The sequence below is a fragment of the Triturus cristatus genome, chromosome 1_2 (genome assembly GCF_964204655.1).
Source record: "Triturus cristatus chromosome 1_2, aTriCri1.1, whole genome shotgun sequence".
Lineage (NCBI taxonomy): Eukaryota > Metazoa > Chordata > Amphibia > Caudata > Salamandridae > Triturus > Triturus cristatus.
In genome coordinates this window covers 249,998,870-250,015,525 of record NC_140580.1, presented here as the reverse complement: position 1 = coordinate 250,015,525, position 16,656 = coordinate 249,998,870, and the positions used below count along the sequence as shown (strand labels likewise).

General features: G+C 46.4%; 1 protein-coding gene across 2 annotated transcripts in view; it reads left to right on the top strand.

Annotated features, from left to right (window-relative positions):
• The window catches only part of NRBF2 (nuclear receptor binding factor 2), a 585,982-nt gene extending 577,969 nt beyond the window's left edge, over nucleotides 1-8,013 (top strand). For both annotated transcript variants that reach the window (XM_085603545.1, XM_085603546.1), the window contains one exon: nucleotides 6,699-8,013. In XM_085603545.1, the coding sequence (XP_085459671.1) occupies nucleotides 6,699-7,430 (732 nt within the window). In that variant the 3' untranslated portion in view covers nucleotides 7,431-8,013. The remainder of the gene's footprint in view (nucleotides 1-6,698) is intronic.
• Nucleotides 8,014-16,656: the final 8,643 nt, after the last annotated feature.

The window sequence follows — 16,656 nt, the reverse complement described above, 5'->3', positions numbered from 1 at the left end:
ACTCTTAACCGTATTATAAGTCTATCGCGATAGCGTGATAACTTGAGAATGGCTACACAGAACCATATCGTGTTTGGTGTCAAACATGTAGGAATCCTACCCCCAGTCCAGCCATGGGCATGAGGGCACGATTCCCCCCGGCTAGAGGGGCGATATGGGAAAAGCGGCAGAATTCGGACACCAATTTAAAAGCGCGCATGTAGTACAAAATGGCTACTACCCGCCACCCACACGACTCTGGCTGGCTGTTGCTGGGGAAAACCCCAGCCTCGCCAGCTGGACAATAGGGCTCCTGTGGCAGGGAGGTGCTAGCATCTCCCCAGACAGGATATGTGGATTGGAACAGGGTGGGTGCACCAAAGTTGCCTTTCAGAGTTGCACGTAGGCAGCTACAGCGCCTACATTCTGCATACACCGCCTGGAACCAGTTCAGTGGTATCCTGCCCATCACCCAGGCGGGAAACACACAAAGGGGAGAGGGTGTAGCCACCCTTTCCCGCCTCACCTCTCATTGGTGGACACTACTCTGGACACTCCCCTAATCTTGGGGATAAAGGTGAATAACCTGGCCCCAGAGCCTCAGATTAATCTTGGACTTTACAGACTTGACCTTCGACGAGCTGCTGCCCAGCTGACTGAAGAAATCTCCCTTGGGATAAAGGAGTTATCCCCCTGCTTGGCAGGCACCTGAAACACTGCAAGTGACCCGGTTGGAACTTCGCTGCTCTCACGAACTTCGTCGACTTCCAGCACCCTTGAGGTGGGTTTCCTAAGCATCCCAGAGGCCAGTGAGTGTGCACAGCAAACCTGTGTACCGTGGACCGTGTGGGTGCCGAGATTCCCAATACCCCAGGACACCGGCCACCTCTTGCGTAGCACACGACCCTGACCAGTGGGGAAGTTGTGCTTTGGCCCATTATTGAGCCAACCACCAAGCAGCATCCGTGCCAAAGATCAGTGCCCTAGCCCCCTCCGGTGGCCCGTGGGCTCCCTTTTACGCACTCCATTTTGCTGCCTTCCGCGGTCCCTTGTCTCTCGACTTGTGGGCCCGAGCGGAGGACAATCTCGACAACTAAGAGTTCCTCTGGTTGCTCCAGGTCTGCTCTACAGTCTCTCCAAAGGAGACCTCTCACAGACCTCGTGGGTCTGCACCAGTAGCTGATTTGTTCATCTTGCGTGGGTTGCGGTTGCCAAGGCTTAGTGGATCCAATCCGGACACTAACACCGCAGCGACCCTCATCCGACGTGGGACAGTCGCCCTCCCGAAGCTGGCCTTCCTTGAACCCTCCCAGAGCCCGTGGCTGCAGATCCAAGCTACACCTCTTTCCACTTGAAGCACCCGACATTAAAGGGCTCTTTGCTTTGAGCTCCCTGGTCACTGTGCCGTGACCCAGACTCTGTCCCCTCTGCTTTCAGGTTCTTCTCTACAAGTTCTACAACTTCAATCTTCACGGCATCATCGACGCTTTTGGCTAGCAGCACTTTTGAACATTTCTCCATTGAAAATCAGCCCGCGACCCGACATCGAAAACGACCTATGCACCCAGCTTCCCTGGGGCAGGTAACAGTGGTACCTCGGTACTCTCGTGGTAGTGGGCTCTTCAAAAGCTTAACTCTAAAGTTTTAACGTTGTACTCCTGCTAGAAGTGACTTTAATCTGTTTAAATCAAACCGCGACATTCTCCATTGGCTTTAATAGAGATCCCGATAGCAGCTATTTCCACTGCACGCGCCTCCCGTGGGTCCCCTTCCTCATAACCTAGGGGTGGATTCTTAAGGGGCCAGCGATCCTAAATGCCCTAGGCATTGTCTGTAGAATTGTCGTGGTTCTTATACCACTTTTTTAATATATGGTTTGGTCCCCCCCTGGGGCCCTATGATTCCAGTGCTATTTTATTGTATCTATCAATGCTTGTTTGAATTGTAACTTTGCCTCAGCCTCGTAAAGAGACTTGTGGGATTCTGTTTAGAATAAATACATATATTTTATATATATACCTGTGTGGACTACTCTTTCATTTGGTCATTCAAGAGGTTATCTATGGTAAAACAATAAGCTTAACACTCCTTCAAGACTTAGCCTGAAGGCTGCTCTCCACAGCTACCACTAGGATAGCTTTCTTTAAAGGTTGTCTTAAACCTATCATCAATAAGAGTCGAATTGGACTGGTGCAAGGTGTCCCCTATAACTAGGAGACAGCATATGCCAGGCCAACTTCTCACAACATGGATAGGAGAAGGCTGCATGGGATGGAAGGAGCTCATACCGTCTATAAACAAGCATATGGGGGGCTGAAAAATATACGGATGTGCTGATCATCCATTTGGGGGAAAATGATCTGGTGGTTCAAAAGGGGTTAGCTTTAATAAGAGAGATGAAATGGGACTATTGGCAGACTTGCAAGCTGTGGGCTGGCTGCCGCACCATGGGGACGGAGTTTATGCCCGGGAGAGTATGGAGGGGTGCCCTAAAACCGTTGGCCATAGACAAAGCCAGGAAATAATTGAATAAAGAAATGAGGGCGTTTTTCAGGGACAATGGAATTGGCAGGATACAACATTCGGATTTGAGGTTTGAGGATGTTGAATTTTTTAGAGGGGATGGGGTTCACTTGTCTATCATGGGGATGGAGCTTTAGGTGCTCCAGTTGAAATTAGCGTTAGCCAATGTGTTGGGGGTCGAGTGAATAGAGACATTTCCGTTAATAGATCTGCAATCGACCAGGTAAGCGGGGGGACAGGGTCAGTAGGGTAGCTCCTCTCCCTGACCCTGGGTGGCGGTGAGCTGAGAAGTTGCCATTGTTTATTGAAGTTTGTCAGCAGCAGTACAGGCTGAAGGAAATGGGTAGGAAGTTCACGCCTGGATAACAGGAAGTTAAAAGGATAGGAATGAAGTTCATCGGGTAGTTGAGGTAGGAAAAGGGAATGTTTTTTAGAGGTCCCACTCTCAGTGGAGCAGCTCTGATGCAAGTATGTTATACAAGTTTGAAGAGGTTATCGGGGGAGGGTTAATTTAGAGATGGGGGTTAGTTTATTGTAGGTGAGTAAAGATGCATAGTGAGGCTATAGTTTTGTAAGGCAAAGGCCCAGGTTATGTTGTAATGTGCACCTGTTTCAATAAAGCAGCCTTTTTCACACAACCCAGTGTGCTGTGTGTTCCCCAAACGTATGCCAGCTCGACCACGTGACTGTGTTCATTAAGTAGCCGGGCTACTACTAAGTAGTAGAATATGGGCTAACTACTAGTGCAATCACTAAGGGCCAGATGGAGGATCATTCCAATTTGCAAGTTACAAATTGCGTTGTTTTGCGACTCTCAAATTGGAATTTACAACAGTATCTCAGACACTGTTTGCGATTTCTAATAGGGTTGCAAATTAATATTCATGAGGCAGGTGCAATTTGCGACCCCAGTGGGAATGGCTAGCACTCCCTGTGATGGTGGCCTGCTAGGGTCAGCAGACCAACATTCATGTGATGGCTTTTTAAATAAAGCAGTTTTTTAAGTCGAGCCTAGCGCAGCGCGCATGCATTGCTCTAGATAAAACAACTTCTTGGAATCACTCCAGACTTTTTGCACGCTTGTGCGTGTGTTTTTTTTTTTTAGTCTTTTTCTTATTGGTGTTTTGCGTGCGTCTTTCTAAAAAAGATTTGGCAAAGGCGGGTGTATGTCCCACCTTTGCCTGGAATTGTAGCTGCCTACGGCTTGCGGTTACGCACATCCTGCCATCTGTTTTTCTCCTGCAGCGGCAGGAACAAACGCGCGCACCACTTCCGGGCTTGTTAATCTGTTGAATTTCCTTCTAGGCACTGCCGCCATGGTGTGTGTGGGTGGCTGGTGAGTGTGTGCTGCGTCCGGAATGCTGCTTGCCCGCATTCTTCCTTCGCAGCCTTGGGACAGAACTGACAGTGTCAGGCTGGTTTATTGTTCATAACATCGCACAAATAACACAAACAGAGCAAGTGTCATTGGTGTGCAGCCAAACCAGGGCTTGTTTTTACACAGGGTCTGATATGTACTTAGCAGCACCCAGTGAGGGCCAGCTGGCATTGGTTGTGGAATTTCAGCTTCCTGCCAGATGGGTTTATCAGACTGCAGGGCGGACTTTGGGTGCAGAGCAACCGTGCCCACTAGTTTTACAAGGAAACATCAAACTGCAAGTCTTAGAAATCCACTGGTCTCCTTATTTAATACAGAAGCCAGGTTGGGTATTTCATTCATAAGGGTGATGGTGGGGTCAGAGTTCTATGTGGGTGGCTACTGCTGCGGCATTTGTTTTTAAAATGAGCCTAAAGTGAGTGGAGCCCTGGGCATGCTCACAAAAAGTAATTAACGCGTTATCGCCTCAATTTCAAATATCGCACAATAATTCCACATCACATGGCCTAGCCCTCCCTAAACAAAAGAAAAGTGTGTTTTGAAAATAGTTTTCCACAGTGTAATGCAATATCCAACCATTTTTTGCAAGTTGATCGGCGTATTGACGCATTAAAAAAAATATTTGATCCCCAGTGTCGTTCTTCGTGTACTGACAGTAAGGCAGAAAATATACATATAGGAGCGATGTAAACACCTAAAGTAGAATGTTGGCGACGTGTGACGTTTTTATAAGCAGTGCACTCCAAATTCATCATATGAATGGACACACTGTTCATGCCGTTACTGAGAGCAGCCCCACACTAGAAAAGTAAAAATACCGTCCATCATTTCTTATCACCGTGTGTCGGTCTTTTGTGTTTATTCGTGCTCCGTGTTGCCCCATCACAGTAAGGTACCAAAAGCAGGCATCGTAGGGATCTACCCTTGTGTTAATGGCAGTTTGTAGTGCTCACTCTATGAACTGAATTGTGTGTTCGTACTTAATTATTAAATACCCGCTTCATAAAAGTTAGTGTATTGGTCGGTGTGACATACTCCTGCCTACCGGGGATTTAGGAGCGCTACAGGAAAAAAAATCACACTTATAGCAAATGTTTGGAAATAGGGCCATATGCCTTGCTTCATTCCATTGGTGGTTGTTGCATCTACCTCGAAAGCAAGACCGGTTGAGCAGGCCCTGCTTCAAACCTGGGCCCTAGAAGCCGCACTCCAGTCTCCAGTCTCAGTAGTGGGCATTGAACTTACTTTGCTAATAATGTGCTAACCACGGGTTCCGCTTCTGTTCCCAGCAACCTCCAGCTGTCTACAAACTTGTCCCTGTTTAACATTCAGCTGTCCTTGGGTGAAAGCATGCTTCAGATGCCGACACTGTTCCCAAAGGAAATGGGCACTTCCCAAAAATATAAATGAGCTTTTGGAAAACAAAATATTTTAATTAGTTCTCCGCGCGCAATTATATAGACTCGGATGTTATTATCGCAGTTTAAGAGGGAGTTCTTGTCAAATAAAGAATTATTGTATAGCTTCAACTATATTCTAATACTGTAATAGAGTCCCCTTGGCATTTCCTACTTTTCCGGGTATACAGGTCTCAAACAAAACTACAACTATGCATTCTCGTTATTGTGTGATGTCATATTTTGCATAAAGGAGTCAAGGAAAAGTGAGAGAAAACTGCCAACAGAACAATGCACGGTAACCCTGTGCCAAGGTAGCAGAATAAACGTCCGGCTGTTGACCAACCCGCCAGTGACGTGTGCGCGGTCAGAAACCGGAAATTCTATTTCTTGAAGCCCGCACGTTGAGCTTGTTGTACCTCATACGTCGTTTTTACGCAGCATAATGCTACCAGCGGGATTTACTGATAGATGCTGCGAGATGTATTTATTTAGCATTTTTTTTGTTTGCATTATGATAGACTTCATTGCCATAGGATCTTTAGGCACTGTCCCTATCAGCGTTTCTTTTATTCAAACTTCACTTTTGTGCGTTTAGAGATGTAAGCATTTTCTCTTATAATGCTGCTCACTCTTTCGTTTTGTATTTCACTATATACCTGCTTATATTGTTTTAGAAGTGGGAGGCATTGGCACGATGAGCTATGTTTTGCAATTAACTTTATTCAATTGTCCGCGTCCACAGAAGTAAGCACTTTCACATTAACACGCACAAACGCCACGTCTTTTTATTTTTGCGCTAGACGTTGAATTCTATTCATGCTATTGGCTATGTTGAGTGTGTAGGCATGCTAATAGGGGATAATCTGCTGCATGGCTAAACATATAAGGTCCTAAAGGCGAGACCTATTGGCTATGCCAATGCTTAAAGGAAAACGGCATGCATTTAAAAATGGAAAATTAAACGTTTCTGGTTCATTTTTCAAGAGTAGGCAGTGGTCCGTGGGACCACTGCCTGCTCTTAAAAAATATTTTTACTGCCCCTTCCCGTTTGCAGGTGGATTACCAACCATTTGAAATAGGTGATACACTGCGGGTGTTTTGCAGCTGCAAAACACTCTTACATTGAAATAGGACTCGCTATTTGGAAGGGACGCCCTTGGCACGCCCATTCCTAAAAGCGAGTTGCAAACCCTGTTTTGCGAGTCGGTAATAGGTCACCGACTTGCAAAATAGGGTTTGTACATAGAGCAGACCTATTTTGCGGCGGTAAACGGGCCGTTTTCCAGTTTATGACCTAAAAAAACGGTTGTACATCTGAACCTAAAGTCAATAACACGTACTACGCATGTGCATATGTACTACACCATGTTTGTTTCACAGATTGCTTTGTTAACGTATCTCCATTTTTCCTTGTTCAGGCTCTGCTATCATTGAATTTGCAGAAGGATATCCACATGAAGCAACAGTTGCTCATTCGGGAAAAATGGAAACGAGCTAAAAGAGAGGAATGGATTAGAACCGAGAAGAGTGCTGCAGCTACAATAAAAGATCTCACAGCACATCTCCAGGTGTCTTACAAACCATTCGTAAATAAGTGTGATGGTCAGAGTATACTTGTCTCCCTTCACAAGCACAGCCCTACTACCTCAGCATGTCCCCAGAAGCATCAGAGTATGTCTGAAAGAGAGTCAGACTCATTATTGTATTTGCTTCAGAAACGGAAAGCAAAATTAGGAACGTGTGTTGAAACCAGAACTCCAAAGGATGACAAAATAAAACTAGAAGAGCAGTCAATCAAAATTGCAGAACTTAATCAACTAATTAATATCCTTCTAGCTGAAAACGAAAGATTAAAAGAAGAGAATGAACAATTGAGAGCAGAAACGTCTAAACTACAAATGGCTCCACTGGAAAGGGAGTTGGATGTAGATGCTGACTTTGTTGAGAAGTCCGAGTTGTGGAGTCTTCCACAACCTTCAGAAAATACTACCAACTCTGTCTCTACTTGGCAGAAGTTTGGGGCAGATGAAAAGAAGACCAAGAAAATTCCAGTACCCAGTCTTCCTTTTGAAAGTCCATTACCTGATCTTCCCCCACTTGAGCTCCCAGAAGATCTAGACTGTCAACTAAAAGGACTAATGGACAATTAATTAATCACATAAAGATGTATTACAATTAATATCAAACAACAAGTTGCAGATCAAAATTACACTCTGTGAATGCATGTGTGCATTTGGGATTTTTTTCCATAATGTTTAAAACTTTGTATATTGTTGAAATGGTCTGTAAACTTGCAGAACGTTTCTCGTGGTCTTTAGTGCTTGGGCTTTACTTTTTGTATTGTATATATTCATAGACCAAATCGGGATCTAGAAATAAAGTGGGTTCATGGCAGCATATGAGGCACCCTACGGATCACCACAAATAAACAATACTATAAATAGGTTTACTGGAAAAAGTAGGCAAGTATGAACATTTAAGTTGAATATAAGCTTCAGTGTGTTTTTGTTAGTTTAAAGGTATAGATTAAAATGCTTACACTCCTGTATGAATGTGTCAGTTGTGATGCATGCTTCACTCTTAATGTTGACCTCACAACCAGATGGAGTATCTTTAGAAACTGCTATTTGATGAAGCAATCATTTATCGGTTCGGTTATGATGAGTTTGCAAAATTGAAATAATGATGATTTTTTCTGATAATTGTCTTAATGTATTAAAGAACGTATACCAATGACATTGTCATATACCTGCAAAAAAACCTAAATTAATGTTTTCTCGTATTTTAGGGTGCTTATATAGGTGTTATGTAAGCTGAGAGGATTTAATTGAGGGACAAGGTGACAACTAACAGCTGAAACTTTCTGAGATACTGAGGGTCTGTGCAGTAGCGTGGAAACTGGACCCTAAATTGGTGTGGTGCCTCCAACCGCAGAGAAGATTTGCTATTGGTTTGGCAGCCACAAGAGTGGCCATATGAGTGAGTGACAGTTGGTGGATGAGACTTCCCAGGAGCTTCAGGATCCCTCCACATAAGCACCAAAATGGAGTTCCTTAGTCAACACGCTGCTGCTGATGGCAGTGGAAGTCTTCAGTGATCCTGGGGCTGCGTCTGCAGCCTTGGGAGACAGAAGAACACATCCCACATACAGGAAAAAGGGTAGGTTGTTTTTCGACTGAGTGAATTGTCCAGCTAATCTGCCTCATTAGGCTTAAGCCACCCTTTTCCCTGATTGTGATTTAGAAAAGCACTGCTGGAGCCATCAAGCGAATAATGGAAATTAGAAGATGTGCTAATGGTAGCTTTCACAGCCTCCATGAGTGTTTAACCCCCCCTATTAATTCTAGGCTATAACTTCATGTCAATGAACATTGCCTTTGAGGACTCCCTCCTCAAGATTTGAACTTAGGGGATTGTTGCATTGGGGCTATGGCAACGTCAAAGGCAAAAAAGGCAAGGTACCCTAATCTTAAAGACCTTTTCGAGCCTATCCAACAAGGGCAAAATGGAAAACTGTGGCACGCCAAGCCTCAAGGGCCCCACAGTGTGAAAGCACACTTAATTGCATCAGCCACTAATGGTGACACTCAATTGCTGATCACGAAGCTCTGCAAGGATCTCACCATACTGCTCCACCAAGCCACTGAAGGATCAATTTAGATCATGCTCTTCAAAAGTCGAAGACCAGTCTCGTCAATGTCAAAATGAATGTGCCCAAACAAGCTCATGATAAGAATGAACTGGCACTGGGTTGACTACCCTGACTAACATCATGTCGATGTTAGCTAAGTTAGATGATGCGGAGGATCATTAAAGGTGAAACAACTTGCACATCTGGGGTTGCAACAAGGAGGAAGCCAACTCCAACCTGCAGCTTTATCTGCAGGCTGTATTTTGACATCTGAGGGCTTTTAGAAACATTGAGTGAATTCAAATTTCCACGTTATTTTCACATCAAAGAGAATAGTTTGGCAGCCGCCTATTGCAAGCGAATACAGAGTTTAGAGATGATAAAATCACTGTTACCAGGAAGTGTCTGCTTTTACACTGGCCAGGAGATTTATGAGACTATGTACCACGTTCTTCAGGCCAGATAATATTTCTTACCAAAGGGTTATGTGTTTGAATATCTGTTTACTTTCAAGGACAAACCATGTGCTATAAACTGAGTGCTGTAAGTGGTAAAGATTCTGGACCTACAATCTTCAAACGCTCCAGATGAGCCTTCGACCCAGAAATTACCTTATTGTTTAGAATGTTTCATGCAAAAATCAGCAAGAAACTGGCAGACTATTGAAATTGCTTCATAGGAAACCTAACAATGTGATCTTACCACAAGAGACCCATTTAATTATGAAGATAGAAAATGCTTGAAGTTTTGCTTGTTCACTTCTCAATACCATTCCATACTCTAAATAAGACTAATAGCACAGCCATTCTGATGCGATGCAAGTTATTGTTTAATCTGAAAGCATTCCAGAATAGATTTCTTTTCTTGGTCTCCAGTACCACTCCTTCTAGGTTAATAACATCCATAGAGATGCAAATATTGTCTGACCATGCCCCAACAACACTTAGTCCAGATTGCACTTTGATGAGTTCCCTGTGCCAGAAGTTCCACATCATAAACAAAATAGCATGTTGCAATAAGGTCTCGAAAGAATCCATACCTGAGATACTAGAACATTACTTAAAAAACAATGCTGAACATGAGGTAACTTGGTCATAGTATGGGACTCAGCTAAGGTGATTGTACAGTGAGAACCTCCATGTCATACTACCTGTTTAACTCATTGGCAACAAAGGAGGCAATTTAGAGACCCGATTCCAAGATCTAAAGTTGAATCATTGTGTAAAAGGTTCATGTAAGACCTATATATATACCTGTGAGATGTGAATTAGAAGACATGTTGATGAAAGAGGCCACACATAAACATTTTAACTCCCAACAGAGATGTTAAAAGAAGGGGACAAAGCAGGTAGGTTTCTGGTACTCCGGAATTTTGTGAGAAACAGTCATGCAACCACATCATGAAAATACACAACAGAGATGGAAGGATTTACATGAACAATGACATTATGGGAGGAATTACTCCCTCCCATACAGTTTACATTGAGAATAGGACAGTCATACAAATTTGATTTCTTGACTGACATTAGGTTTCCACATCTAGATCCTGAGTTGATTTAAGCTCTAGTTAAGTCTTGACAAAGTTAGGCGTATATTCAGTTGCCTTGACTAAGAGCAAAGCTCCCATCCTACATGGCTTGTGAGCCTCTTTCTATAAAGCTCATGTTAATCTCAATGGCCCCTTAATGAAGGTATTTACTTGCTTCTTAACACAATCAATTACCTCTTCAGTGATGGGTACAACGTTAACACTTTTGCTAAAGCCTTAAAAAGACCCATGCTCATAGGCCGATAGCCCTTCTTAATTGTGAAGTTAAAATTTTCACTAAGTATTTGGTATCCAGGTTAGGTGTGATATGGCTTCAAATTAATTCTCATTATAAATCCAGATTCATCAAAGGGAGACTATGTTTCACAGTACTAGATTAGCGCTCATCTTGATTGTAATCTCAGAACGCTCAAATCTCCCCATGATAGTATTTTCTCTTGGTGCAGAGAAGGCGTTCGATAGAGTGGAATATTGCCATCTGTTCAAAGTACTAAACACAACTTGTCTAGGCCATATGGCAATCTTGTTTGCCAGCAACATCGTGGGCTTTCTAGCTGCCCCTGAAGTATTGGTGCCTGCCCTATTCGCTTTGTTGGAGACTTCGTTTTGATTCCACATTTTAAGTTTAATTGCACAGAATCTGAGGGTATAGGCATTAGTATAGATGATAAAGTGGGCATATGTTATTTAGACATCACAAATTACTGTCGACATTTGGACATGATCAGATATTTGTCAATTTATTTGCCCCAAAAAATCAAAGATATCTCCAACTCTATCTTTCCAAGCCTACTGGATGTTCTCTTTAAAGACTATATGCCTGGGGTGAAATTAGAGATCTTGTGGGATGACAGGGTCCCATGATTAAAAATCAACTTTTTTTTCAAGTTTTATACGTAGCTCTCTCTCCCCCTTCCCCCACCCTCCTCCCCTTTCTGGGATCTTTCAGAAAACTTGTATAAGAATGTAGAACTCTTTAGGTGGAACGAGAAGAGGGCAAAAGTCAAAACAGTAACCAGCTCTCAAGCTATAAGAGGTGGTGGGCTTGGTGTTGCCCATATAATACAGTATTCAGTATCTATTTATTTCGAGTTCATGATCCATAAAACAGACAAGAATTAAAACATACAATAAGAACATCCTAAATTAAAAAAAATAAATCAGTAAAATCAAGGATGGAAACTATGAACACCGAACTTCACTGGACCGACCATCGCTGCATCCACTTCACCTTCCGGAAACCCACCACGCAACACCGCACCTCGCCGCTGCTGGAGCAAAGTCACCGAATACCAGCTAACCACCACCCTCGCCTAGAGCCCACCCGCTGACCCCACCGACCCCGACAACGCCCCCCGCAACCTCAAACAGTGGATCGCAGCTGCGCCAACACCCTCGCCCCGCTCAAGAAACCCTCCAACAGCCACACCAGCAAGAAAGCCAGCTGGTTCACTGAAGATCTCCAGGCCTCCAAGCAAACCTGCCGAAAGCTGGAGAAGAACTGGCTCCGTGAATAAACACCGGACAGCTACGCAGCCCACAAGAACGCCACCCGCAGACACCATCACCTCATCAGATCCGCCAAAAGGGCCTCCTTCAAAGACCGCCTAGACAACAACGCACACAACAGCAAAGAGCTCTTCAACATCGTGAAGGAATTCTCCAACCCCAGCTCCAACACCAACGACATCTCACCCTCGCAAGACCTGTGCGACTCTCTGGCCACCTTCTTCCATCGCAAGATCGCAGACATCCACGACCGCTTCAATGGCACGACCTCCCCAACAACCATTGAGACCTCCGCCCCCCACGACCGCCATCCGCACCAACCGCCTGCTCTCCTGGACCAACATCAACGACGACGACACCATCAAGATCATGTACACCATCCACTCCGGATCTCCTTCAGACCCATGCCCACACCACATCTTCAACAAAGCCAGCACCGCCATCGCACCCCATCTCCGGAAAACCATCAACATTTCCTTCGAGACAGAAACCTTCCCGGAGAGCTGGAAGCACGGCAAGATCAACGCCTTACTCAAGAAACCCAAGGCGGACCCCAAAGACCTCAAGAACTTCCGGCCCATCTCCCTGCTCCTGTTCCCGGCGAAGGTCATCGAGACGACCGTCAACAAACAACTGACCCGCTACCTCGAGGAGAACAGCATCCTGGACCCGTCCCAGTCTGGGTTCCGCAGCAACCACTGCACCGAAACTGCCCTCATCGCCGCCACCGATTACATCAGGACCCTGCTACACAATGGAGAAACCGCGGCTCTTATCCTCCTGGACCTGTACGCTGCCTTTGACACGGTCTGCCACCTCACACTACAAACACGCCTCCACGATACTGGGATCCAAGAGAAGGCCCTGGACTGGACCACCTCCTTCCTCTCCGGCAGAACACAAAGCGTCCGCCTTCCCCCCCTTCCACTCCGAAGCCACTGAGATCATCTGCGGCGTACCCCAGGGCTCATCCCTCAGCCCAACGCTGTTTAACATCTACATGGCACCGCTCGCCCACGCCGCCTGACTGCACAACCTCAACATCATCTCTTACGCTGATAACACCCAGCTGATCCTCTCCCTCACCAAGGACCCGCACACCACCAAAACCAACCTCCACGAAGGAATGAAGGCCGTCGCCGAATGGATGAGGAACAGCCGACTGAAGCTGAAATCGGACAAGACGGAGGTCCTCATACTCGGATCCACCCCTTCGGCCTGGGATGACTCCTGGTAGCCGACCGCACTGGGAACAGCTCCAACACCCACCGACCACGCACACAACCTAGGGGTCATCCTCGACTCCACCCTCTCCATGACTAAGCAGGTCAACGCCGTCTCTTCCTCCTGCTTCAACACCCTCCGCATGATCTGCAAGATCTACAAATGGATCCCCACCGAAACGAGAAGAACGGTCACCCAGGCCCTCGTCAGCAGCAGGCTGGACTACGAAAACGCCCTCTACGCAGGAGCCTCGGCCAAACTCCTGAAACTGCGTCAACGCATCCAAAATGCCTCTGCACGCCTGATCCTCGACATCCCTTGCCGCAGCCACATCACACCCCACCTGAGAGACCTGCACTGGCTCCCCGTCAACAAAAGGATAACCTTCAAGCTCCTCACCCACGCACACAAGGCACTCCACAACACCGGACCATCGTACCTCAATAGACGACTCAGCTTCTACACCCCCACCCGCCAGCTCCGCTCCGCCGACCTCGCCACAGTCCCCCGCATCCAAAGAGCGACCTCCGGCGGCAGATCGTTCTCCCACCTCGCCGCCAAGACCTGGAACACCCTCCCCATCCACCTATGGCAGACCCTAGACCTGCTGACTTTTAGAAGACTCCTCAAGACCTGGCTTTTCGAGCAGTAGCAGCATTCCCCTCCCCCCAGCGCCTCGAGACCCTCACGGGTGAGTAGTGCGTTTTATAAATGCAATGATTGATTGATTGATCAGTTCTGCTTCCTATTGTGCAAAATAGCAGATAAGGTATTTCATTCTAATAAAAATAGGAAAGAATTCCATAAAGAGATACGGTGACATAAAATTCATATTATATCAAGTCACACTTGAGATAGGATTTAAAAAGAAAATGTATAAGTTAAAATGCATCAAGAGGCTGGTCAACAAAAGGGGATCAAGGGAAGCAAAGCCTTTAGGAAATGTGGCTAGGTGTGCTCATTAATGGGCTGCCCATCATGAATGCACAAATAAGGGATTCTCCTGATAAAATGCAGGAGAATAGAGAACACATTCCTCGATCTAACAAGTGCTGCTGGAGAAGCTACCAAAAGTGCTCTAAAGATAACTTATTCGCATGAGCCAAGCAGCATGCAAGAATTTGGCAATACTAATGAGTATCACATCTCGAGTATCAAACTTCAAGATTCTTAGGGCAACCTCATATTGTCTCATAGAGTATTATGTCCTAGGAGTTTAAATCCATCCACTGTTAAAATGGGTATCTCCATTCATAACCAAACCATCAGCTAAAATTACTCCGATATCCTCAGGTGTTCCTTCTGGCTCCCCTTTAATTTTAGCAATCATATTGGGCGCAGTCTGCACATAACTACTACTCTTGGGTTCAGAGTCTCCCGACATGAAAAAGTAGCAAGCTTCCCTTCACCACTAACACCATTAGCATGTAACCCAGACTTTCAACAGGGATGTATGAAGAAAGGTTTACAACTTGCAGAAGAGAAAACTTCTGAGTGTTGAGCGGTTTAAATGAACAGGGCAAAGTTGGGGATTTGTAGTCCAGCCTTGACCTATTCATTTAGCACCTATAGATGGATTTAGTTTATTCAAGTTGAGAATCTGGGCAACTACCCCAGCGGTTGAACATTGGGACTCGTTAGAACTACTGTGTTTTGAGAAGCGTTTTAATAAAGGTCATATAAAGAAAATAGTCTAATTGTGATAAAAAGGCTTCTGCTTGATTATACAATCCAAGAAACATAGTTACAGGGTGAAGTACAGGGAAGGCTACAAATATCAGAAGACACTTTATCATATGACTGAAAGTTGCTAGCCCATTTATATGTGTTCTATATAAAGATGATGCTTGTAGGTATGGTACGCTGGTATTGGACCCCAGAGTGTAAATCATGGCAGTTTATGGTGGTCATGCCCTTGAGTACAGACTTTTTTGGAGGGGGGGGGTGTTATGTCTCTGATCCAGAGTATTACTGCTCTCTCCATAACATTAGATCCATTGGAATTAGTATTTGGTAATATAGGAAACCAGGGTGAACACCTGTTATTTTCGGGAAGCCTGCATAGCAGTCTTCTCAAATCTGGCCATAGCTCATTAACGGAAGGATCCAGAGAAAGTGCCACTGTCGTAATGGTGGACTAAGATGTGCCACTTGAAAACAATGTTTTTACTGCCCTGGTGCCCCATACCATACAATAATGAAGTATGAATACATATTTGTTGGACCCGGCCTCGTGGCGTGGTCCTTACCCCCGTGGATTGTGCCCGTTCCCCGCCCCGGCCTTCACGGGCCACCCTTCCGAACTGCACCGAGACCCCTCATTCCGAGCCGCACGAGGTCGCATACCCCTCGGGGCTCCGCCATCTTGTTGGCATCCACGTGACTCTGTGCGCCAGCCGGCGCGACCCCGCTCAACCCGGCCTCGGCCCCAGCGAAGCCCCGACATCGAGGCACCAAGAACTGGCCAGGGGGTGCCACATGAACCATTCACCGCCCCCGGCGGAGGACAGTATCGATGAGACCCCCAACTGTCCTCCCATCCCTAGGTGTGATCGCCCTGCAACTCTCTTGGGCCGGGCGCCTCTCCTGCTGGGCGTCTGGCCACCTCCACCCGACCTCTCCGCCCACCCCGGGCGCCAGGGTCCGGACATCAAAGGGCTCCAGACCTATATCTGGGGCGACCCTGCCACAGATCGGCAGTTGTATCCAGGAGTCGAGAGCCCTGCTGATTGAATCGCGGCCGACCCTACGGAGAAGAACTCTTGCTTGAACTATCACGAGCCCTGCAGACTGCGTCGCGGCTCCTTCTTGTGAACACCTTGAAGCCCCCCGGAACATCGGGGCCCTGCTGACGCTGTCGTGGCCCAACCTCGCTGAAACCTCCCTCGGAGCCCTGCTGATGACGTCGCGGCTCGAGCTGAGCAGAAACCATCTTGAGAGCCCTGCTGACCTGATCGCGGCTCCCCACGAACTGAACGCCAGAGCCCTGCTGACGCCGTCGCGGCTCGACCCCTCCGAGATCCGGAGGTCCTCCAGCTTGAGGATAAGAACTGGGCCCCAGGTACCCTCGTACCGAGCTCCTGCCAAAGACTGTCCCGCTACCCCTACCCTTCCAAAGAGACACTGAGACTTTTGGTGGATCCCTCGATCCCTTTCGTGTAAATATTGATCTCGTAACCTTTAAATGCTGATAAAGAATTGCTCGTCTTGAGACAACCTCCTTGAGTCCTGTGTGGTGGTGTTACTGTGCTAGTACGTGATAGGAGAAGGATCTCTCAGGAGGTTTCTCGACAGCGCTCGGCTACTTCGTGCAGGTGAGGGCCCCCCCCCCCCTTGGTGGTCTCACCGACTCCTCGGGGTCCGCCTTCCAACATTTGGTGGCCAGCGACGGGATCCGAGCCGAACGCAGTACGTACCAGCCAGTACCCACTAGCTACCCAACCAGTCAAACAGTAATCATGAG